The following is a 24,935-nucleotide window of genomic DNA, read 5'->3' on the forward strand; positions in this document are numbered from 1 at the left end:
ACTCTGATAAGCTTAACAAACTTGAATGATGTTCTTAGTTATGTAAAAATATTATTTTATGGGGTGCCTGGGTAGCTCAGTTGATTAAGCATCTGAGTCTTGATTTTGGCTCAGGTCATGATCTCATGGCTCGTGGGACTGAGCCCCACATCAGGCTTTGCGCTGACAGTACAGAGCCTGCTTGGGACCTCTCTCTCCCTCTGCCTCTCTCCCCTGCTCATTCTCTCTCTCTCCCTCTCGAAACAAACAAACAAACAAACAAACAAACAAACAAATATTTAAAACATTGTTATATGATAAATAAAAGACTACTGCATTTTGGTGGTTTATAATCTCTGGATACTTGGTATTAGATCATCATCAATCAGTTTTTAGTACTAACTTATGAAATTCTACTAATTGAAGATGGATCTAAAATGAGTGTAAGACATTCATTAAAATATCTTTACTGGAAACCAAGATTATGAACTAATTAAGAAGTGTGATCTTACTTCTGCCAGTATCCTGTGAATGTACTTTAGTCTTTCCCTTGTGGGTAGCAGCAATGTACATCTTTTAAACAGCAGACCTGAGAAAGTAAAGAGACACATGAAAAAAAAAAAAAAAAAAAGATAACAATGCAATTAATTTAAGAGTACCTATAAAGCACAGCATAACATTTCCTGAAAGTCAAGTATGGTATATCACAGTAGACTGTGAGCTGACATGGTTCTGAAGAGGAAGTTTGGGAGCAAGAGTATATGGTATTTACCAAGTAACTCTGATGTCTACTAAGTGGCATAAAATCTTACAAAACATTATGAAATTGATATTATAAGACAGATACGGAAACTATTTAGACTTAAAAAGATACAATAACAGACACAAAGATACACTAGTGGAACTTTATATTATCTTTATTCTCAAGAACAGATTCCAATAGTTCTTGAAATTAACATCATGTTCACGAAGGGAAATGTTTTAAGAGTCGTTAACGTAAAACACGGAAAGAATGAAAAAAGGGATTTTGTATTCCTTTCTCCAGATAAAAAATTTTTTAAAGCATTAAGTACTTAAAATTTCAGAGGTTAGAAGTTATTTTCCCTCACAGAAAGTATCCAGTTTGGATGAAATATCCATTTCTTCCTTCAAAGATATCCTTTTATGGGGCTTATATGTTAAGAATGTATAGAATTTTGTATTCAGATATTTTAAAAAAGAAAAAAAACCTCTTCAATTTCCCAGTGAGATATGTAACTTGAACTACAGTGACAGTGTATGATTTGTTTTCTGTAACTTTATGTGTTCTGTTTTCCTAAAATGGCAATACACTGTTAACATTCCTATAAGGGCAATGTTGTCCTTACACTAAAAATAAGATACATGGTAGGAAAATATATATCTGAATATCATGAATTTCTCCATTTTTATCTCCTCTGCATTTACTTTTTAACACATATAATAACTGCTTTATATAATTCTGTAGAATCTATGGGAATCCAATTTATTTTTAGAAGTTGCTATGTTTGGATAACACATGACCAGAATTGAGTTTGAAATATAAACCCTTCTTATTTTTGTACATAAAAAGACATTTTCAGTGCTTGGTTTTTAAGCTGAGTTCTTTTTCTTTTCATGTTTTGGCATCCAGTTCCATGGCATAGCATAGCTGGGGAATTGTAAGCTATAATTGTATGTTGGTTGCTTTTTCTAATGTAAAACTCCTATTTTTAAGGATTGCAATTTACCATAAAAACCAGTACTGGCTGGCTTATTTATTTTTTTTTTAACACAGGTGCTCTGCTATACCCTTTAGAGGCCAACTTTTAAAATTTCTTCCCACTAAAGTAGAATCAGATGTAATGTTCTTTTCACACTGGCCATCTGCTCTGTTTTGTATGAAGAAGCAAATTAAAATTTATGATTTTCAGAGCACAGAATTCTGAAAATGTTATTTTGATGTCTGAAAACAAGAACAGATCAGATAGGAATGGCAACATGAGAAAATGGTAGGTACATCAAATTTACCTAAAGAATAAGTCATAAGCCAGGTGTCTGCACCAAAATTAAATGGAAGGTTGAAATCATTACGTGAATAAAACTGTTTTTAAAAGCTGGCTATTAAGATCAATACATATTTGTATTTTTCCACTGAATTATCCATATAATTATCTTAAGGCCGTTTTGCTTATTTGAGTGACTAAGTCTTGGTCATGGAGAAAAAAATTCTTTCAGATCAAAACCAAAAAAATAAGCTCTTTCACCACACCACTTGTTCTGTAACTAAGGATGTTTGGAAAAGGATATTTACAATGACAAGTAGCAAAAAGCCATTGTTATATTCTGTTACAGGCTTTACTAAGTCTAATCATAAATACCGAAACCAGTAACACTGCAATCAGATTACATACCTTTCATTTAATCTTATTAAATACACTTATCAAATACACTTTTATGTATTTACACAGGTGTATAATCTTAAAGCTAGGCATCCTTGGGCTACTAAAAGATAATAATCACTGAACTATTATACCTTAATTTAAAACCTGAAACATCATCTTAATTTTTTTTTATTTTTTTAATGTTTACTTTTTAGAAAAAGAAAGAGAGACAGAGTGTGAATGGGAGAGGAACAGAGAGAGAGGGAGACACAGAATCCAAAGCAGGCTCCAGGCTCTGAGCTGTCAGCACAGAGCCTGACATGGGGCTCGAACTCACAAACTATGAGATCATGACCTGAGCCAAAGTGGGACACTTAACCAATTGAGCCACCCAGGTATCTCATTAATTTTTGGTTTTATTGCCATACTTTGGTTAATTACAAGGTAGTTTCATAATTAAACTGGTGTCACTAGTCAAGTCAAAATTAGAATTTTATTTCAGCACTCTGAGGGAGAATAAAATCGATGAATGGGATGAAAGACATAAACAACTATAAATCAAGGGAAGAAATTATAATTTCCTTTGATAAGGTTAATTTATTATAGCATAATGATTTATTAGTAAATGTGTAGAGTACCTTAAAAAACACATTGTTTCTGATAAGAGAATAAGTGATCTTCCACAACATTTCTGTTTTAAGGACTATAGATTATGGTTAAAAGAGAAAAGAGGTTTCGAGATAAAACTCATTAGATACACAGGAAGTAAAGCATAGAAAATACATCAGTTTCCTAAACTGATAAGCCACCTTATCAGTTTACTTATCACTTATCAGTGACTGATAAGTCACAAAGGTGACATTGTATGGACATGAAATCACAAGGACTGATACTTTACATTAAAGTGCATTCTCTCATCTTCAAAGATAAGTATAAGAGACTATTATGGGAAAGTCCTCACACTGAAGGGTAAAAGCATCATAGCAATAGGCACATCTTAAGAAATACCCCATTTCCCACAGGCCTTACAGAATTGTTTAATAAAATCCCCTTAATTAAGTGTAGTTCTTTACTTGTTACAATTCTCATTACATAAATTACCTAGAGATCTGTAATGTTCCAGTATGGCAGAGTCTTGTCTCTTGCTAGGCAGCTCAAGGTTATGAAAATCCTGTAGTAAAAGTCTTTTGCTTCCTGATGAGGTTGAGATATAATTAATAATGTGCTGGCTGACTGTTTTGGACACCATGCTTAGCATGCTGATATCCTTCACTACCAAAAGAAATATATATACATACATATAAATGGCTTAATTATAAGGATAGCACTATTATACAATCTTAACTTATAATCTTTAAATTGTTTGAAATCTACCGCTCAATGAATTGGAAATATTTAGGGATGTAACCGTCAAGTTACCATGTTATTATACTTAGAGGCATGCTTTAAAGAGTTTGAGTGTCGTACTTTCTTCATTGTACCCCTTGCCTAACAATGATGAAAATTTAGAAAATAAACATAATGTAAATACCATTAATATTCTAGCAGGGCCTAAGATGATAAACTAGTTCTTGGGAAAAAATATTCAAGTGTCTATATAACCTACTCATAGTCCCCAGACCTCACCTGACAAATATCTTAAGATTATTTGGAATATTTCCAATGGCAAGGCTTTAAAATTTCCAAGCGTTGATAAGGGCTGAGATTCTGAGCCAAGGGTATCGGAAAAATAGCTGTTGGATCGACGATTACTACGTCTGTATTTCTGGTTGGGAATCAAAGTGAAACTGGTATTTATTCTAGATGCCATCCTCTTTCTTATCTCATGAATTGATCCTGGTTAGAAAAATAAAATATAAGAGACAAAGAAGAAAGGAGATTATAGCAATGAAGAGCTGTTCTTTTAAAATGAATTTGACACTTTGATGGGCAATAGCTGTCTGTCTATTTACAAATCTTTTTTTTTTTTTCCTTAAGTGATCTCTACTCCCATTGTGGGGCTTGAACTCATGACCACGAGATCAAGAGTTACATGCTCTACCAAGTGAGTCAGCCAGGCGCCCCTCTATTTACAAATGTTTTAATATAATATCCAATTTATGGAGTTCCCCCCGGTGGAGTCTATTTATTCATTTCACATGATATGAAATGTTTAAAAATCTTTTCCCCCTTAGCCAAATATTCTAGATAAAGAATTTTAGTAGAATAAGAAACACGTATTTGGGTAAGATATAGTCTAAGAAAAGAAATATGCAAAAATTTGAAAAAGTAAAAGATCTGACACAAAAAACCAATATAACAAATTCAAAACATTCAATATCTGTCCGTTAGTATGTTGCTTTCACAATCTTTACATTCTAAAAAGAATCAAAATATCAATGTAGCTTTAAAATTTTGTAGTAAAGTCTTTCAATGTTTTTAAAACTGAGTACTAACATTTTCTTTTGTTGGAAATAGTAAAAATAAAGAGAGAAGAAATAGAAATTTTAGGGGCACCTGGGGCTTAGTTGGTTAAATGTCCAACGAAGTCTTGGTTTCAGCTCAGGTTATAATCTCTCACTTCGTGAGTTCAAGCCCTGCATTGGGCTCTACGCTAACAGTGTGGGGCCTGCTTGGGATTCTGTCTCTCTCCCCCCCCTCCCTACCTCTCCCCCCACTCGCTCTCTCTCTCTGAAAATAAATAAACTTAAAAAAAAAAAAAGAAAGTCTAAGTTTAGAGCTTTTAAAAGTTACCAGCTCTAACAGATTAAGAAGATTGCATTACTATTACCAATTAGGTACTGTTTAACACAAATAAGCAGTAAAATTAAAGTCTTGTAAAATTAATAAGACTAGAAAAAATAAATGAGCAATGATTTTCCTCTTAATTCCACTTTTGGTTAATATTAATTACTTATAAGGTTTAGGAAGGGCCTATACAACTTGATTTCAAAAATGAGCATTTCTTCTATAATTTACTTACACCGAGAACATTATTTAAAAAAAAAATATTCATAACATGCAGTGACTTTGTGTCACTACTGCTCCCATTCAGAAAACACAGTCTTTTGTATATACACACACAGGTATATGTACAGATGCATAACTACAACTCCAATCTAAGGCTCTCTGTCTCCGAAGTAACGACTGAGACATTTCATCAGAGTTACAAATACATCTGACCAAATGCATTTCCTCCTTTTGTCACAAAATTGCTAAAATCACATTGTTACGTATTCCTCTAAGAGGTTACTTATAGCAACTTAAAATCAGTTACATTTGAAAACATGGCCAATAAGTGTAGTTCTTAGTGAAAAGCATACTGAGGCCCTCCTTTAAAAACATACCATAGCACCTTGCTTTAGCATTCCACGAGCATTTAAATTAGAAGAGATTTCAAAATACTCGTTAAAATTACAGAAGTAACATACTGTATTGTCAAAAGTTTACAAAATACAGCAAAACAAAAAGACCATTAAATTCACTTATAAACTAGAATTCATATCACCCCAGAATTATATATTTAATAACATATGTATCACATATAACACATACATTATATATTATGCATGTGTTATATATACACATATATAATATATACATATATAATACATATACACATACAATATACACAAATATATAATACATATATATAATATATATACATATATATACACACATATATATTACATATACACATATATAATATATATACATATATATACACACATATATATTATATATATACATACATATATATATATATTATATATATATGTATGTTCCTAACAAAACAGGGATCATCGTTCATATTATTTTGTAATCTGGGTTTTTTTTTCAGTTGCAATTGTAAGTGAAACTAATTTCCTTCCATACCAACAGATACTTCTACAAGTATAGATATTTTAAAGGCTGCATGCAAATCCACCAAATGGAAGAATCTTCATTTATTTAATCCGCGAGGCTGTTTTTCACTTTTCACAGTATGCGATTTCTAAAATTCTAAACCTGGCCTAGGGCTTGTCCTGCCCCTGAGGAACGTGTCAAGTGGGACTTGGGTGGGGCCTGCGGGCTCTTCAGGGCCTCGCCGAACACCTGAGACCCAGTGGTTGACTCTGCGTCAACCACCGAGCGTGTGTACTTAAACCTCTGAGGATTAAAACGCAGTGGGCCCATTCTTTCAAAACCGAAGTCTCCCCTTACAATTCCTTGCTTCTCCTCACTCAGACCTGGAGGCTTCTGGGGCAGGGGGAGGGCGGGGAAGCGGGCTTTCCAGAAAATCCTAAAGGTGTAATCCAAACTACTTCCGGTTTCCCCCCCCCCAACCCCACCCCCCGTATCCCTCAAGAGAATGAGAATCACTGCCCGAAATAATAGTAATAAAATGTTTCGACGCCTCTGTTCCAGCCCGCTCGTTTTGGACTGCGAGAGGCTTTGAGCGCCTTCTTGGCTGAATTTTCCCCCCCGCTTTCGGAGAAAACCGTCCCACAGCAATTCGCCGCGATTTCTGTTTTGTTTTAACCTAACAAACCCTAGAAGAGACCCGCCACATCTGCAGGGGCATTGGCTCCAAACACCTCAGAGAGGTAAACCAGGGAGGCCATAAGGGAGAAACTGGCCGACAGAAGAGTCAAACCACATGGCGATGCATTTTTTACCCCCTTCAGTCCACGAGAAGATGAAACCATCCCAAGTAAGTACTGGGGGGAAAAAAATCTCTTTTTACCACAGATTTTGACAGTTTTCCGGCTAAGGAATCACAGGCAAATGGGATTTAGTTGGTCTGCCCCACCATCCTCAAATTTCTTAATGTTTAAAAAAGAAAGTATCTCCTCAAGATTTTCCCGCCGGGTAGACGGCGGGTTCAGCTCCGGTCGGCTCCGGAGTTGCGTTCCCGCCTCCCAGCCGCCCCTGTCGCCTCAAGAATATTTTAGAATCCTCCCAGGAGCCCCAGCGGGAAGGAAGCCCCGCCCCCTCACGAATAGCAAGAAGCCCCTCCTCCCTCATGAATATTTTAGAACCCTCTCAGGAGCTCCCGCGGGAAGGAGACTCCGCCTCCTCATGAATAGTAAAAGCCCCGGCAGGCATAGTGCCCTCCCACGCCATGAATAATTGACGAGGATGTAGTCCACGGAGCCCGAAAGGAGGCCAAAGGCACCCTTTGCTCCAAGCTGAAGACAGGAAGGGGTGGAGCCGTTAGAATCTGGGGGAGGGGAGGGTGCAAACGAAGAGCCCCAACCTGGCCCGCCACGCATCTCCTCCAAACCACTTCCTTTCCCTTCAGCCTAGTTCTGAGCCCATTTTTGTTCCCATTGCCCCCACCCCAGTAGGGTAAGTTACAAGAGCTTTGATCAAAACTTCTGTTGGAAGAAACCTCCAAACATTCCTTTTTAAATCTATCTGGGTGCCTAGAATCAAAGGAGGATTTGTGCCTCCAGCCTCCCAAGATGGAGTCCAAGACAGATCTTACTAGCTTGCCCCTCTTCCCTTGAAAATGAAGTTTACATTCATTTATTCATTCATTCAATAGCTATTTATTAAAGCCTGCTCTGGGCCAGTTACTGGAGTAGGCCGTAGGGATACAACAGAGAGCAAGACACATACGTTTTCCTGCCTTACTGGAACTTACTAGTTTAATGGGAAAGATCACATAAACAGTGTTATGGAGGAAATAAGGCAAGGTGGTATGGGGGGGGGGGGGGGTGCTGCCTACTTTAGATGGATTGGTCAGGAAGGTCCCTTTGAGGAGGTTATACTTTGAGAACTAGTGGAGGAGAGGGAGCCAGTCAGGCAAAGGGATGGGGGGCAAAGGGAAAAGCAAGAAAGATTTTGGTACATTGTAGGAATTTGTCATGCTGCCTGGCTGAGTTTAGTGAGCAAATAGGAGAGTAGCATCATGGAGACCATGGAGAGGTAAGCACAGATGGGGGTGTGTAGAACCTTATATGAAGGCCTTAAAAGAAGCTTATTTTAGAAGCCCTGTAGGGGACCTACTCCTCTTATAGCCCACATCCTTCATTGAAATAAAATACATAAATGACTACATAAAGATTGACTTTATATTTAGCATTAGTTGGCATATTGTTATATTATGAAGTCACGAACATTTATTAATTTTGACTGTAGTTTTTTGGAGTTAGTTCTTCCCCGCTAACCACCCCCCCCAACCCCCCAAACAGTTTTTATAGGTCCATGAAGATCTCAGCCCTTAGGCAGTTGGCCAGTAGTGTCTAATGGATACAAAGATCCTGAGTGATAGCAGTTTACCTTTTATTCAAAGTGTCATGGGAAGTCACGGAGGAGTTTTAAGCAGAAAGTGATATAATCTGCTTTACATCATTGAAAAATTGCTCTGGCTTTTCTGTGGAAAATGAATGAGGCTGGTAGAAGCAGAAGAGAGGAGATCTGTTGGGATGTTGATGCCTGACTAGAGGGGTGGCCTGGAGAGATAGGTTAGAGATATATTTTGGGGGTAGAAGTAACTGAATTTGCTGACGGATTAGAAATTGGTGGGAGAGAAAGGAAGACAATACAGAATGATTCCCAGGCCTCTGGTGTTTAATGAGTGGGTGGATGTTAATCCCAGTTGCTGAGATCTGCAAGTGAGGAGGAGCGTTCCAAGCAGAAAATTAAGAGTTTAATTTTGCAGATGGTAAATTTGATGTGTCTAGGAGACATCCAAATCGAGATATCAAGAAAGTAGTTGAATTTGCAAATCTGGAGGTTGGAAGAAAAACTCTGGGTTGGAGATACACGTTGATGGACATTCAGAGATTGGGGAAAGTAGGACAAGTTCTTAGAGGAATTTGAGAAGGAGCATCCAGTAGAGTTAGCTGAAGAAAACCAGGAGAGAGAATGGAGTCCTGGAGGCTTGAAATAGAGTGCTTCAAGAGTGAGGAGCGGTCAGTAGTGCTGAGTGCTGCAGGGTGTCTGTTAGATGAGTACTACCAGTGTCCATTGGATTGGCAATCCAGTTGAGGTCGAAGAACTTTGGGTCCGTTTGTCATTTCCCATCTCAAGAATGTACAGTGACTTTGCCTTGCCAGCCACATCAAACTCAAATCTCTGCCATTTCTTCAGTGTCCTCTATAATCTATTTCCCTCAACTTGTTCGTTCATTTGTTACATTTGATCCATGCCTACTTTTCTGCCAAGCCCCATGTTAACTGCAAGGGAAGTATAGTTTCTGCCTTCCATGGCTCAAGGTCACAAGCACCTGACCTGGACTAGCATGTATTCTGTTCCTTCCCAAGAAGACAAACCTGCTACTCCTGTGGGGATGAGGGGGGAGGGAAGAATGGATGGGGGAAGTGTCTCCTTTAGCAGATTTTTTGTGTTGAAACGTCCATCAAAAATGATTTCCCTGGGTGTCTCGCTGGCTCAGTCGGTAGCATGCAACTTTTGATCTCAGGTGTTGTGAGTTTCAGCCCCATGTTGGGTGTAGAAATTATTTATAAAGAAACAAACTTTAAAAAAATCTTCCTCCTTGCATGAAGCTTGTTTCTTCAATAGGTATGCTTTCCCTCCTAAATGACACTGTAAACTCTTTGAGATGCCTTATACCTCTTCCTTCACATATGGAAGAACAACAGATATAGAAATGGATCCACCATGAGCCAAGTGAAATTTAAACTTCAGGACTTCCTACTTGCATAGACTCCTTCCAAGGTCCTGCACTTAATTTTGTATTCATAAAGAGCAGGGGAACATGAATGCATGTTTGCTCATGGACTCCAAATTAACTAACTTCAAATATTTATAGATTTATTAAGCTTGTTTTATTCACTGGGATATATATGAGTATTTAATTACTGATTATATCATTCCCTTGCCCCAAAGCCTTCAATGGATCCTTATTGCCTCTAATTCAGTCCAAGCTTCTCAAGCTAGCCTTCAAGACCTGCCTCAATGTGGCTGAATTTTATGTCTCCAGAAAACTTCCCAAACTCCCCACCACCGACCCCATTGCTGTCACCCTGGTAGTGTCATTCATGCTGATTTCTCTGCTTGGAAATCTCTCTCTTCCAGCTCTATCTTTGGACATCCTAAGATAGACTTTAGACCATTGCTTCTGGAAGAGGAGTCCCAGGACCAACAGTATGCATGACCTGGGAGTTTGTTAGAAATGCAGAATCTCAGACCCTGCATCCAGCCTACTGAATCAGAATCTGCATTTTAACAAAATCCATAGTCGAGTTCAACATATACTGACTTAGCCCATTTCACAGGCTGTTTCCTCTAAGAGTCTTAAACCTTTAAAAATCCCTATAATGAGAAATGTTTTTCCTCTTTTGAACCTTCTTCATTCTGATACTGTTCTATGGGCACTTCATTCTGCCTTGAATCGTAATTAATTATGTATTGGTCTAAGTTATCCTGTTATTCTTTGAGCTCTTTGAAAGCATTAACAATGGTCTCAACTTAGAGATGAGTTACTTCCCGTGGTATTTCTCTCTGTGCTCCTGCTACATCCCCATACACACACATACACCCACCCAAACCTAGGTGATGCTGGTGTTGTTTTACTCGATACACAGAATTTTGCAAGGATCCAAATATACATTGACTCCCAGATATGCCACGTGTGGGCAGGGAGATCTATTGCAATTATTTTTATTTAAGAAAATGAGCACCTAACCGTTATTGTATGTCATGAAAGTCTTGAATATCATTCCCTTTACAGTTTTTAATGTTTTTTTTTCTTTCATTTTTGAGAGAGAGCATGAGCGGGGGATGGGCAGAGAGAAAAGGGGACAGAGGATCTGAAGCAGGGTCTGTGTTGATAGCACACAGCCTGATGTGAGGCTCAAGTCCACCAACCTTGAGATCATGACCTGAGCCGAAGTTGGACGCTCAACAGAGTGAGCCACCCAGGCACTCCCATTCCCTTTATGGGATGCCGTGTGATAAAATTCTATCTTCATTCCTGACTTTCAGAGTAAGAGGAGAGAGAGCTGGCCTAAATTATTCCAAAAAAGCTGGTTATCTGTAACATTCTGTAAAAACTTTAGGGAAGGAAATTCCACAGATATTTTAAGCTGAAGCAATACACAGGTTTTCTTCTTAAAAATATGAATTCAGGGCGCCTGGGTGGCTCAGTCAGTTTAGTGTCCAACTCTTGATTTCGGCCCCGGTCACAATCCCAAGGTCATGGGATCGAGCCCCGTGTCCGGCTCCATGCTGAGCGTGGACCATGCTAAAGATTCTCACTCCCTCTGCCCCTCTACCCTGCTTGCGCTCCCTCTCTCTAAACGAAATAATAACTCAAAATTCCTACAAGAAATCAATGATCACTGCAAAAAAATGTAAAAATGTACACAAGTTCCACCTCTTCCCCCACCCCATCCCCCACTCCAAAATCAACCTCATCTTTCTACTTGATGATTACTACTGATAACACTTCAGTACATTTCCTTCCTGATGGGATCTTTCCTGGTCAAAAATATAAATCTATATTCTTCTTACTAGTTACATAGTATTTCACTATAAAGATATATATCGTATAAATTTGTTTAATTAGAGTCACTAAATTGTTTTCAATTTTTTGCTACTGAATGCTGCAGGGAGCACTTTGTATATTCATCTTAGGATAAACTTTTTAAAGTTAACTTCTACTTTTAAGAGTAGATCATTTAAGGGGTGCCTGGCTGGCTCAGTCAGTAGAGCGTGCAACTAGAGATTACTTAACAGTAAAGTTAAAAAAAAAAAAAAGTGTATCACTTAAAATTAGGAGAGGCTGCAACTGATAGAGAACTCTCAACCATTGCAGCTTAAACAAGATAGGAATTTGTTTTTCTCACATAAATAAAGTCTAGAGATAAGCAATCAGGGCTGATGTGGCAGCTTCACCATCATCTGGAATCCAGGCTCCTTCTATCTTCTTGCTTTACATGCTCACCCTGTGGATTCCATCTCATGGCCCAAGATAGTGGCTTGAACTCAAAGCATCATATTCACATTTCAGCCTGCAGGGAGAAAGGAGGAGGAAGAAGAGACTTCTCTCTGGCCCTTTAAAGACACTTTCCTTGACATGGATTTGACCAGAAGTTAGTAACATGGTCACTCTTAACTAGAAAATATTTCATAGGGCCTTGTGCCCCACTGAAAAATAAAATATATAAGAAGGGAAGGATAGATATCAGGTTGTAAACAGCAGTCTCTGTACAAAAGGTTAGCACGTTTTCCATTTTTGGTACATTTTACCGTCTTTTCCAGCCCTTTATCGACAGTTTTTAATGTGTTAATTAATCTACCAACAGCTTAAACCAATTTCCTGTTGGTTCTTGATAAAGAAGACACACAATTGGCTTATGTCTTTTATGAAATTGAATGTAATTAAAGCCACCTCTAACTTCCCTTCTTTAGACAAAGTAATTTCCTTTCTAGTTGGATTTCCTTAGAGTTTCCAAAACCCTATTCCATCCTTCTGAGATAGTTGTTGCATTCTACTGATGTTCCTTTATTTTGGTTCCTAAGTTTCTTACTTTTTTTTCTTACTAAGTCATAATTGTCTGAATTGCATCGAATTGAAATATAGTGATGTTCATCCTGTACTTTTGTGCATTTATTTCTTTACATACTAAGAGTAAAGCCCAATGATGGATTTTTTTTTAGCTTCTCTTTTGTTCTCCTTTTTTTATTAAAAAGATGGGTACTTTATTTTTACTCTTTATCTTTAAAGACTAGTCAGCCGGCTCACAAAAATTGCCAGCAGAAATAATAAGACAGATTCAAACGATTTGCATAAGGCAGTTAAAAATATATACTAACAAAAAATAAAACTCTGTATAAACTAAGGGTTTGTGGAAGTAGGGGCTGTTACATAGAGTCCTCAGGATGTAGCACAGTGATAAAATTTCATCCCCAAATAGGCTTTGGCAGGCGAATGGCAAGAAATTCTTCACTTTTCAGACAAGGACTCCAAGGTCCAAGGAAGTAAGTGTCTTTCCCAAGGTTTTCAACTCCAGCATCCTGGCATGAACCCAGTTTGAGTAATCACATTTGGGCCATGTCACATTTTGCCTGGAAAAGTGTATGTTACCAAATCAACTATGAAGTAATACACACAGTGTTATAGTAGTTTTGAAGGGAAATATATATATATATACGTATATAAAATATTGGAAGGAATGGCACCATTAACATGTTGGCAGTAGTTATGTTTGCGTGGCAATATTAAGGAAGATTTAAGTAACTTCTGTTTCTTTTGTGCATTTCTGGGTTTTCCAAGCTTTCTGTATCGAGCCTGTATTATTTGTATTATTAGAAAAAATAGTAATAGGATACACTGTTGTATATTACTGTATCATAAATGAAAAGAGGTGGAGGTGGGTTGGAAAGTAATTTTGGATGTGTTTTAATGAGTATCATCACAAGGTGAAAGATGGGTGATAAATAAATGTATTCAAATATCTAGGCCTGTCGATAGTTCTGTCAGGAAGCAGAAGTGAGTGGGCATTACCTCTTTTTCCCAAAATCTCTTCCTGTTCTCCTTTCAAAAGACGCCCTACCCCAAGGTTAGTTTTTAGAAAGGAGTGGGACTCTGATTTTATTGCCCTTCAGATTACATCAAGCTCCTGGCAGCTATACAACAAAATCCTGTGATAATGTGGATTCAGATATGAAGGGACTGGATGTTGGCTCCCACCCTCTGAAGCTGACTCAACCCCATCTGGCAATAAATTTAGTCCTATATTTTATATTTTATGATTGAATTATTTGGATTGCACTTGTAGCGTTATGATGGGAACTCTGGAAAGTGATTTTAACTGTCTTAAAAATGAAGCCCGATGAGCCACAGACTGGGCGTGAAAGACATAGCTTATAAAGGGCCATCATCCAAAATATACAAAGAAGTCTTAAAACTCAATTGTAAGAAAATTAGCAACCCGGGGCGCCTGGGTGGCTCAGTCGGTCATGATCTCGTGGTCCGTGAGTTCGAGCCCCACGTCGGGCTGTGAGCTGAGCCTGGAGCCTGGAGCCTGTTTCAGATTCTGTGTCTGTGTCTCTGCCCCTCCCCCGTTCATGCTCTGTCTCTCTCTGTCTCAAAAATAAATAAACATTAAAAAAAAAAAAAAAGAAAATTAGCAACCCAATTAAACAATGGGCAAAAGACCCGAACAGATATCTCACCAAAGAAGATAGACAAGTCACAAATAAGCATATGAAAAGAAGCTCGCCATCATCATATTGTCATCAAGGAATTGCAAATTTAAACAACAATCCCAGTCCACACCTATTAGAATGGCCAAAATCCAAAATTCTGACAACACCAAGATTCTCACCAACTCTGGTGAGTACGTGGAGCCACGGGACCTGTGATTTATTGCTGGTGGGAATGCAAAATGGTATAGCCACTTTGGAAAGCAGTTTGGTGATTTCTTACAAAACTGAACATATTCTTACCATATGATCCAGGAATCATGCTCCTTGGTATTTACCCAAAGGAGTTGAAAGCTTATGTCACACAAAAACCTGCACACGGACGTTTATAGCAGCTTTGTTCATAGCTGCCAAAACTTGCAAGCAATCCAGATGTCTTTTAGTAGGTGAGCAGAAAAACAAACTGTGGTACCTCCAGTCAATGGAATATTATTCAGTGCTAAAAAGAAATGAGCTATCAAACCACGAAAAGACACGGAGGAACCTTAAATGCATATTACTAAATAAAAGAAGCTGGTCTGGAAAAGCAGCATAGCGTATGATTCCAAATACATGACATGTGGAAAAGGCAAAACTATGGAGTCAGTAAAAAGACCAGGGATTGCCAGGGGCTGGAGAGGAGGGAGGACTGAATAGCCATAATGTGGAGGATTTTTAGGGTACTGAAAATATTTTGTACGTATGATACCATAATGGTAGATACATATCATTATGCATTTGTTAAAACCTATGGAATGTACAACAAGAGTAAACCCTCAGGTAAACTGTGGACTTTGGGTGACAATGATATATCTATACAGCTTCATCAGTTTTAACAAATGTACCACTCTGGTACAGGATGTTGATGTGGGGGGAGGCTGTATGTGTTGTCGGGGGTGTGCACGGCCATATGGAAAACTTCTGTAACTTCTCTCAGTTTTGCTGGGAACCCTAAACTGCTCTAAAAAAATCACGTCTATATGTAAAAAGATTTTAAGGATGGCACTGAACCTTTATTTTTTTTTAAAGTTTTTAAATTTTAATTCCAGGATAGTTAACATACAACTTAGCCTTTAATTTAGAAAAATTTTTTCTAGTTAAAAAAACTAGACTATATGGGGCGCCTGGGTGGCTCAGCCAGTTAAACATCTGACTTCGGCTCAGGTCATGATCTCATGGTTCATGGGTTCAAGCCCCATGTCGGGCTCTGTGCTGACAGCTCGGAGCCTGGAGCCTGCTTCAGATTCTCTTTGCCCCTTCCCCACTTGTGCTGTCTCTCTTTCTCTCTCTCTCAAAAATAAATAACCATTAAAAAAATTTAAAAGAAAAACTAGACTATAGATGTTAAGCAGTCAGATTTTTAAAAATATGTACAGTATTCCAGGCTGTGTGTGCTTATGGGAAAGTAGATGAACACTGTATCTTTGTCTTCTTAAATCTTTCAAAAATCATTAAAAGATATTTTAAGAAAAATAGTTTTTCTGTTCTATTAAATACTTGTTATCAGACCTCATGAGTGCAAGACTAATGGCACTATTTTTTTTTGTAACTAACAGCAATTATTAGAAAAAAATTCCATGAGTAGATTTGGCAGGGCAGTCATTGCAAAACACTGGACAACTATAAAAAAAAAAAAAAAAAAACGTTCCTGTGGGAAAACCTGCTAAAAAATTAATTTCCAGATGGTCAAAGTTCAGGCTTGACTCATTTGGAATGTTTTACAAATTAAAAACACTGAAACCGGGAAAACTCAGAAAACCATAATTCTCATTAATTGACTGAAATTACTAAGTAAACAAGCCCCAGTATCAAGGGTACTGGCTGGATGCTAGACAGAGTTCATTTCAAGCCGAAATGGATGCTGTAATTTTTCCGGCAGGTGGCAGCAGAGAGCCGTACAAGATTTTAATACGTTTTCTGGAATGAGGCCTGGAAATCCCAAAGGTAGAGGACTGGAAAACACTTTAGTCACAAAACACCTTCTTCTCACAGACGAGGAAACTGAGCTCCAGAGAGATTATCTGACCTTCTGAAGGCAAAACTCTGCATTATACTTCCTTGAAACATGTCAGGCTGTGCAGATTTCATTTATAATTATACTCCAGCCCATGCAAACAAATTTAATTAGATATGGCAAAATATTATATTTCACATGAAATTTAAGTTATAATTTAAAAAGCTTTGGGGGTATTTCCAGAACTCTCTCTCTCTCTCTCTTTCGTGTGTGTGTGTTTTAGTTTTTACTTTAGTTTTTATTTTAATCGCAGTCAGCTAACCTACAGTGTTATTTTAGTTTTGGGTGTATAATATAGTAATTCAACAGTTCCATACATCAACCTGTGCTCATCACAAGTGCACTGCTTAATTTCCATCACCCACTTCTCCTCTGGTAACCATTAGATTGTTCTCTATAATTAAAAGTCTGTTTCTTGCTTTGACTCTCTCATTTCATTCCTTTGCTTGTTTGTTTTGTTTCTTAAATTCCACATATGAGTGAAAGCATATGGTATTTGTCTTTCTCTGTCTGACTTACTTTATTTAGCCTTATACTGTCTAGCTCCATCCGTATCATTACAAATGGCCAGAGAACTCTCTCTCTTTTTTTAAGTTTATTTATTTATTTTTGAGACAGAGAGAGAGAGAGAGAGAGAGAGAGAGAGAGAGAGAGAGAGAGAGAGAATCCCAAGCAGGTTCCACACTGTCAGTACAGAGCCTGATGTGGGGCTGAAATTCACCAACTGTGAGATCATGATCTGAGTGGAAATCAAGAGTCGGACGCTTAACCGACAGAGCCAGCAAGACAGCTAAAAGCTTTCTGGTAGAAAGTGCACCGAGAGGGAAAAGGTACAGACTGGAGAAGCAAACCTGAATTTCATTCTTCACCCATCTCATGTCTGCTGTCTCACCTGGAAAAAATTACTCAAGCTCTGTGTTTACTTGTAAAATGGAGTAAAATGTACCCCCATAGACTGTGGCAAGGTTTAAATGAGATCACACTTATAATGCACTTGGCTTATACATAGCTGACACTCAATGAATGAATGTTACTTCCTTTTCCCATCCACTCCAGGGTACACAGAGATGGAAAGCCTGGGCGCTTCATTCCCAGAGCTGCCAGATAAAATACAGGGCGCCCAGTAACATTTCAATTTCAGATAAATAATAAACACTCTTTTAGTGTAAATATGTCCCTGATTTTGCATGCTACATACTAAAAAATTACTTGTTATTTATCTGAAGTTAAAATTTAGCTGGGTGTTCTGTATTTTTCCTTGCTAAATCTGGCAACCCTAAGGTGGCTTTTGTTTATTTGTTTTAATAATGTATTTATTTTTAAATTTACATCCAAGTTAGTTAGCATATAGTGCGACGATGATTTCAGGAGTAGATTCCTTAGTGCCCCTTACCCATTTAGCCCATGCCCCCTCCCACAACCCCTCCAGTAACCTTCAGTTTGTTTTCCATATTTATGAGTCTCTTCTGTTTTGTCCCCCTCCCTGTTTTTATATTATTTTTGTTTCCCTTCCCTTATGTTCATCTGTTTTGTCTCTTAAAGTCCTCATATGAGTGAAGGCATATGATTTTTGCCTTTCTCTGACTAATTTCACTTAGCACTATACCCTCCAGCTCCATCCACATAGTTGCAAATGGCAAGATTTCATTTTTTTTGATTGCCGAGTAATACTCCATTGTATATATACACCACATCTTCTTTATCCATTCATCCATCGATGGACATTTGGGCTCTTTCCATACTTTGGCTATTGTTTGTTTTTTTTTTTTTAATTTTTTAACATTTATTTATTTTTGAGACAGAGAGAGAGAGAACATGAACAGGGGAGGGTCAAAGAATGAGGGAGACACAGAATCTGAAATATGCTCCAGGCTCTGAGCTGTCAGCACAGAGCCTGACGCGGGGCTCGAACCCACGGACTGTGAGATCATGACCTGAGCCGAAGTCAGACGCTTAACCGACTGAGCCACCCAGGCGCCCCTGGCTATTGTTAATAGTGCTGCTATAAACATTGGGGTGCACGTGCCCCTTCAAAACATCATACCTGTAACCCTTGGATAAATACCTAGTAGTGGAATTGCTGGGTCGTAGGCTAGTTCTGTTTTTAATTTTTTGAGGAACCTCCATACTGTTTTTCAGAGTGGTTGCACCAGTTTGCATTCCCACCAGCAGTGCAAAAGAGATCCTCTTTCTCCACATCCTTGCCAACATCTGTTGTTGCCTGAGTTGTTAATGTTAGCCATTTTGACAGGTGTGAGGTGATATCTCATTGTGATTTTGATTTGTATTTCCCTGATGATGAGTGGTGTTGAGCATTTTTTCATGTATTGGTTGGACATCTGGATGTCTTCTTTAGAGAAATGTCTATTTATGTATTTTGCCCATTTCTTCACTGGATTGTTTTTTGGGTGTTGAGTTTGATAAGTTCTTTATAGATGTTGGATACTAACCCTTTATCTGATATGTCGTTTGCAAATATCTTCTCCCGTTCCGTTGATTGCCTTTTAGTTTGGCGACCCTAAGTTTTAAAGGCTGCTAGTTTATTACAAAATGAAGAAATGCCTAAGCAGTGTTATAAAATTTATGCTAAAATTTTTAAATATTTACATTTAATAAATTAGAATTCCAAACAAAAACTACAGTGCAGGGGACGCCTGGGTGGCTCAGTCGGTTAAGCGTCCGACTTTGGTTCAGGTCATGATCTCACAGTTCGTGAGTTCAAGCCCCGTGTTGTGCTCTGTGCTGACAGCTCAGAACCTGGAGCCTGCTTTGGATTCTGTGTCTCCCTCTGTCTCTGTCTTTCCCCCGCTCACACTGTCTCTCTCTGTGTCTCAAAAAAGGAATAAATGTTAAAAAAAATAAAAAAAAAAAAACCACCCAAACTCCCGTGCAATATAACTGCTGGCCACAAGATAACGATAAGACTTACAACAACCATTCACTCTTAGGGAAGTGTGGTCTGCTATTGAGACATATATTTAAAACTGCATAACAAATGTTTTCATCTTTTTTGTGTGTCTTTTAAAAATTTTTTAATTTAAATTCTAGTTAGTTGACATACAGAGCAATATTGGTTTCAGAAGCAGAATTTAGTGGCTCATCGCTTACATACAACACCCAGTGCTCATCACAAGTGCCCTCCTTGATTCCCATCACCCATCTAACCCATCTCCCACCCACCTTACTCCATCAACCCTCAGTTTGTGTGTGTGTGTGTCTTTGTGATTGTATTGCAATCTCATTATAGGTGAGGTCAAAGATCTAAGTTTGAGGTCTTTTGTGACTGTGAGGGCCCAAGATGGCCCTCTGCCCCCCCCCCCCCCACCCTACCAACCATAAGCCCTACTCACTTTTTTTTTTTAATTTTTTAATGCTTATTTATTTTTGATATTTATTTTTGAGAGAGAGAGAGAGAGAGAGAGAGAGAGAGAGAGAGAGAGAGAAAGAGCATGAGCAGGGGAGGGGCAGAGAGAGGAGACACAGAATCTGAAGCAGGCTCCAGGCTCTGAGCTGTCAGCACAGACGTGGGGCTCGAACTCACGAACCTTGAGATCATGACCTGAGCCGAAGTCGGACACCCAACTGACTGAGCCACCCAGGCACCCCAACCCTACTCACTTTCTGATATAATAGAGATTGTTGGTACTTCATCCTAGAAAATTGTTTCCTTTGTCAACTGTGACAAGATCTTTTACGTGGTTGTATTTTATGTGTTGTTTTTTTGTTGTTGTTGATGTTGGGGAAAAAGGCAGAGAGAGCTAATGGGCTGAATGCAGCCAAGGGACATGGTGGCCCAATTTCTACCCTGTAAGGGACTGGAGGATCTTCAGTAAGCCTTTAATATGCCCCAAAGGAGGGCACGCTCTCCTTTTAACCACCAGCATACAGGAGAGTGATAGTTTATTATGTACTGAGGTTGTCTGTTTATTACATCACAAGCACTTTTTCAGACCACTGTGGTCATCCCGGGGCACCACTAAGGTATTAGGAAAGAAGAAGCCGGGACAAGTAGTTCGATCAAGTAGCTGGCCTCAGTGTTTGACACAAGCCAGATTTACAAATAAAGCCACAAGTTAAAAAAAATATATACACATATATTAGGGTTTTCTTTACAAATTACACTTATTAACTATTTGAATAAATAAAAATGAATATTTGCAAAATATATGTAAGGAGTAAATAATCATGATGTGAGGGACACCCATGTGTATCCCACTACCCAGTTGTAGAAAACAAAAATCAACATGACCTCTGAAGTTCCCTGGGGTCCCCTTCCAGATCGCCTTCCTTCCCTCTCCCCCCAGAAGTAACCATTATCCTGCATTTGTGTCTATAACTTCCCTTGCTTTTCATTATTGTTTTGCTACCTGTGTTTATAGGTGTTTAAATTTTTTTTTTAATTTTATTTACTTTTGAGACAATGCGAGAGACAGAGTGCAAGCAGTGGAGGGGCAGAGAGAGGCAGACACAGAATCTGAAGCAGCTCCAGGCTCTGAGCTGTCAGCCCAGAGCCCGACAAGGGGCTCGAACTCACGAATCACGAGATCATGACCTGAGGCGAAGTCAGATGCTTAACCGACTGAGCCACTCAGGCGCCCCAATATGTGTTTAAAATTTTAAGAGAAATATGGCATGCATACAAAATCATGCATGAAAATCTATGTTTACTTAAAAAAACCAAAAATAAGGGGCACCTGGGTGGTTCAGTCGGTTGAGTGTCTAACTTCGGCTCAGGTCATAATCTCGCTGTTCGTGAGTTTGAGTCCCATGTTGGGCTCTGTGCTGACAGCTTGGAGCCCGGAGCCTGCTTCGGATTCTGTGTCTCCCTCTCTTCTGTTCCCGCCCCCACTTGCACTCCCTCTCTCTCTCTCTCAGAAATAAACATTAAAAAAAATTAAAGACAACAACAACAACAATAAAATCAACACTTGTGAATCTATTACCAGGCTGAGGAAGCACATTATCACGTCCCAGAAGACTCATGTGTGTACCTCTCCAATTGCATCTCCTATTTTCATCCCAGAGATGAGTATTCTCTGGAATTTTGTGTTAACCATGTTTTATTGGGGTAAAATCTACAGAACACTTACCATTTTGGCCATTTGTAAGTGTACACTTCAGTTGCATTAGGTACATTCACACTGTTGTGCAGCCATCACTGACCATCATCCATCTGCGGAACTTTCCATCTTCCCGGTGAAACTCTGTACCCATTAAACACAAATCCATTCCCCAGTCCCCTCTCCCCTCAGCTCCTGGGAACCATCATTCTTTCTCTAGGAATCTGACTACTGTAGGTTCCCCATGTAAGTGGAATCATACGGTATTTGTCCTTTTGTGACCGACTGACTTAATTTAGCATTCAAGTTTCGTCTTCATTTTCATCTCGAAAGTCTTCAAGGTTCATCCATGTATGTGTCAGAACTTCTTTCCATTTATGTATGTACGTATGTATGAGAGAGATAGAGAGTGCGTGTGAGCGAGGGAGGGCAGAGAGAGAGTGAGAGAGAGAGAGGGAATCTTAAACAGGCTCCACACTCAGCGCAGAACTCAAGCGGGGCTCCATCTCACAACCATGAGATCATGACCTAAGCCGAAATCAAGAGTGGGATGCTTAACCGACTGAGCCACCTAGGCACCCCTCCTTTTAAAGACTTAATAATTGGGGCGCCTGGGTGGCGCAGTCGGTTAAGCGTCCGACTTCAGCCAGGTCACGATCTCGCGGTCCGTGAGTTCGAGCCCCGCGTCAGGCTCTGGGCTGATGGCTGGGAGCCTGGAGCCTGTTTCCGATTCTGTGTCTCCCTCTCTCTCTGCCCCTCCCCCGTTCGAGCTCTGTCTCTCTCTGTCCCAAAAATAAAATAAAAAACGTTGAAAAAAAAAATTTAAAGACTTAATAATTAATCTGTTGAGTGGGATTGCATTGGATTTATAGATCAATTTGAGGAGGTGATATTTTTATTCATGAGAGTCTTGCATTCTCTGAACATAGTATAGCCCTGTATTTATTTTAGTATTCTTTAATATCTCTTAATAAAGTTTTATAATATTCCTCCATAGAGGTGTGGCCCATCTTTTGTTAGATTTATTCCTAGGAATTTCATATTATTTATTTTATTATAAATAATATCTCTTCTAAAAGTACAATTTCTATTAGATGGTTATAGAAATGCACTTGATTTTCATTTATCTAATACTTGCTTGCTAAATGTATCTAACACGCTTGCTAAATTTTCTTATTAATTCTTGTAATATGTCTGTAGATTCTTTGAGATTTTCAAGTAAGTAACCCTATTACCTAGAACAATTTTGTTTCTTTCATTCCGATTTTTATACTTGCTCTGTGTGGTCTCTGGTACAATATAGAAAATCAGTCACTTTTGTCTTGTTTTCAGTCCTAAGAAAATAATTTTTACATACTACCATTATGTTTGTTAATAGTTTTTCTTCTTTTAAAATCATGAATGGATGTTCAATTTTGTCAAAGACTTTTCCCTTACTCAGTTAATGTGGTAAATTTCATTACCTGGTTTATTTTTTTCATCATTTTTCATTATGAAAAATTTCCAGTGTACGTAAAAGTTGAAAGAACAGTACAATGAATACACATGTACCTATGGCTTAGGTACAAGCATTGTTAACATTTTATTATTTTTGCTTTATCTATGTAGCTTATATAGCTCTCTATATAGACAACATGTATACATCATATATATATATATTTTTTCTTAACCATTTGAAGTTAACCTGCAGATATCATTACACAGCACCCATAAAATACTTCAGCATGCAGATCCTAAGTATAAGGACATTTTTCCTCCCAAAACACAATATATCATCACACCTAAAAAAAAGAATAGTTAATTGATTTATTAATAATAAATCTATTAGGCATTCTTGGGGAAAATCCAACTTGGTAATAATCTATTATCTTTTTAAACATTGCTGAATTCAGTTTGTCAATAGTTTACTCATGATATTTGCATCTATATTCATGAGTGAACTTGGTAAACAGTATTCTTTCCCTATATTGTCCTTGTATGATGTTACTTAGAATGTTACTTTGGCTTTGTTCTATGTGTGTCCATTAAATTAATCTAGGTAATTATGCTATTCAAATTTCATAAATCCTTACTGATTTTTTTTGCCTGTTTAGTTTATTGATCACTGGAGGGTGGTATTAGTGTCTCCCATTATCATGATAGATTTTCAGTCTCCACTTTGAGTCTGTCAGTTTTTGCAATTTTTTTATCATTATACATATAGTGATCTCTTATCAAATAATATATATCTTTTTGCTTTCAAGTACATTTGGTCTGATACTTTCAGAGTTATATCAGCTTTCTTTTACTTAACATTTGCCTAGTGTGTCTTTTACATTCTTTTGATTTCAATCTTTCTGTATCTTTATGTTCTAGGTGGGTTTTTTAATAAACTGTATAGAGCTGGGTTTTTCCTCTACTCTGACAATCTCTTAACTACAGCATTTATTGCATTACACATTGCAATTGCTGATGTATTATTTTTATTTTTTCTTATTTTATCATTTTGAAAAGTTTATTTATTTATTTATTTATTTATTTATTTAATCTCTACACCCGACGTGGGGCTCGAACTCACAACCCCAACAACAAGGCTTGCATGCTCTTCTGACTGAGCCAGCCACATGCCCTTATTTTTCTTTTTTAAACTGTTGTTGTCTTTGGTTAACCGTTGAAGAACATGGATTTGAACTGTGTGATTCTACTTGTAGGCATTTTTTTTTTACAGTAGAGTCCTATAAATGTATTTTCTCTTGCTTATTATTTTCTTGATAATCCTTTGTTTTCTCTAGTTTACTTTATTATAAGAATACAGTATATAATACATGTAATATACAAAATATGTGTTAATTGACTGTTTATATCATTGGTAAGGCTTTCCGTCAACAGTAGGCTAATAGTAGTTGAGTTTTGGGGGGAATCCAACATTATATGTAGATTTTTTATTATGTGGGTGTCAGTGCCCTTAAGCTTCGTTTTGTTCAAGAGTGAACTGTATTGGGTCTCCCCCACCCCCCCCTTTTTTTTTTTTGAGAGAGAGAGAGAGAGAGAGTGAGTGAGTGAGAGAGAGGGGTAAAGAGAGAGAGAGAGAGAGAGAGAGAGAGAGGGAGAATCTTAAGCAGGCTCCATATTCAGCATGGAGCCCAGTGCAAGGGATGATTTCACGACCCTGGGATCATGACCTGAGTTGAAATCAGCTCAACCAACTGAGCCACCCAGTCGCCCCCGGTTCTCCCTTTTTATGCTTATTTTTTCTTTTCTAACTTTTTATCACTTCAATTTTCCTCCTCTATTACTGTGGAAGCTAAATATTCTATTCTTAGACTTCCAGTAGTTGATCTAAAAATTTATTTTGTAGATTTAACTCATTAAAGTCTAAAGTAAACCGTTATTCTTTTGCCT

General features: G+C 38.1%; 1 protein-coding gene across 4 annotated transcripts in view; it reads right to left on the reverse strand.

The window, feature by feature from the left end:
* FBXO47 (F-box protein 47) overlaps window positions 1-24,935 on the reverse strand; it is a 43,640-nt gene that overhangs the window by 15,218 nt on the left and 3,487 nt on the right. Inside the window, exons 1-4 of one of the 4 annotated variants that reach the window (XM_042915631.1) lie at window positions 7,066-7,242; window positions 3,987-4,196; window positions 3,462-3,632; window positions 492-568 (exon numbers count right to left, since the gene is read on the reverse strand). In XM_042915631.1, the coding sequence (XP_042771565.1) occupies window positions 492-568; window positions 3,462-3,632; window positions 3,987-4,170 (432 nt within the window). In that variant the 5' untranslated portion in view covers window positions 4,171-4,196; window positions 7,066-7,242. Of the gene's footprint in view, window positions 1-491; window positions 569-3,461; window positions 3,633-3,986; window positions 4,197-5,322; window positions 5,478-7,065; window positions 7,243-24,935 lie in introns of those variants that run through there. The other 3 variants (XM_042915632.1, XM_042915633.1, XM_042915630.1) reach the window with 3 other exon arrangements.

This window comes from Panthera leo, chromosome E1 (genome assembly GCF_018350215.1).
Source record: "Panthera leo isolate Ple1 chromosome E1, P.leo_Ple1_pat1.1, whole genome shotgun sequence".
Classification (NCBI taxonomy): domain Eukaryota; kingdom Metazoa; phylum Chordata; class Mammalia; order Carnivora; family Felidae; genus Panthera; species Panthera leo.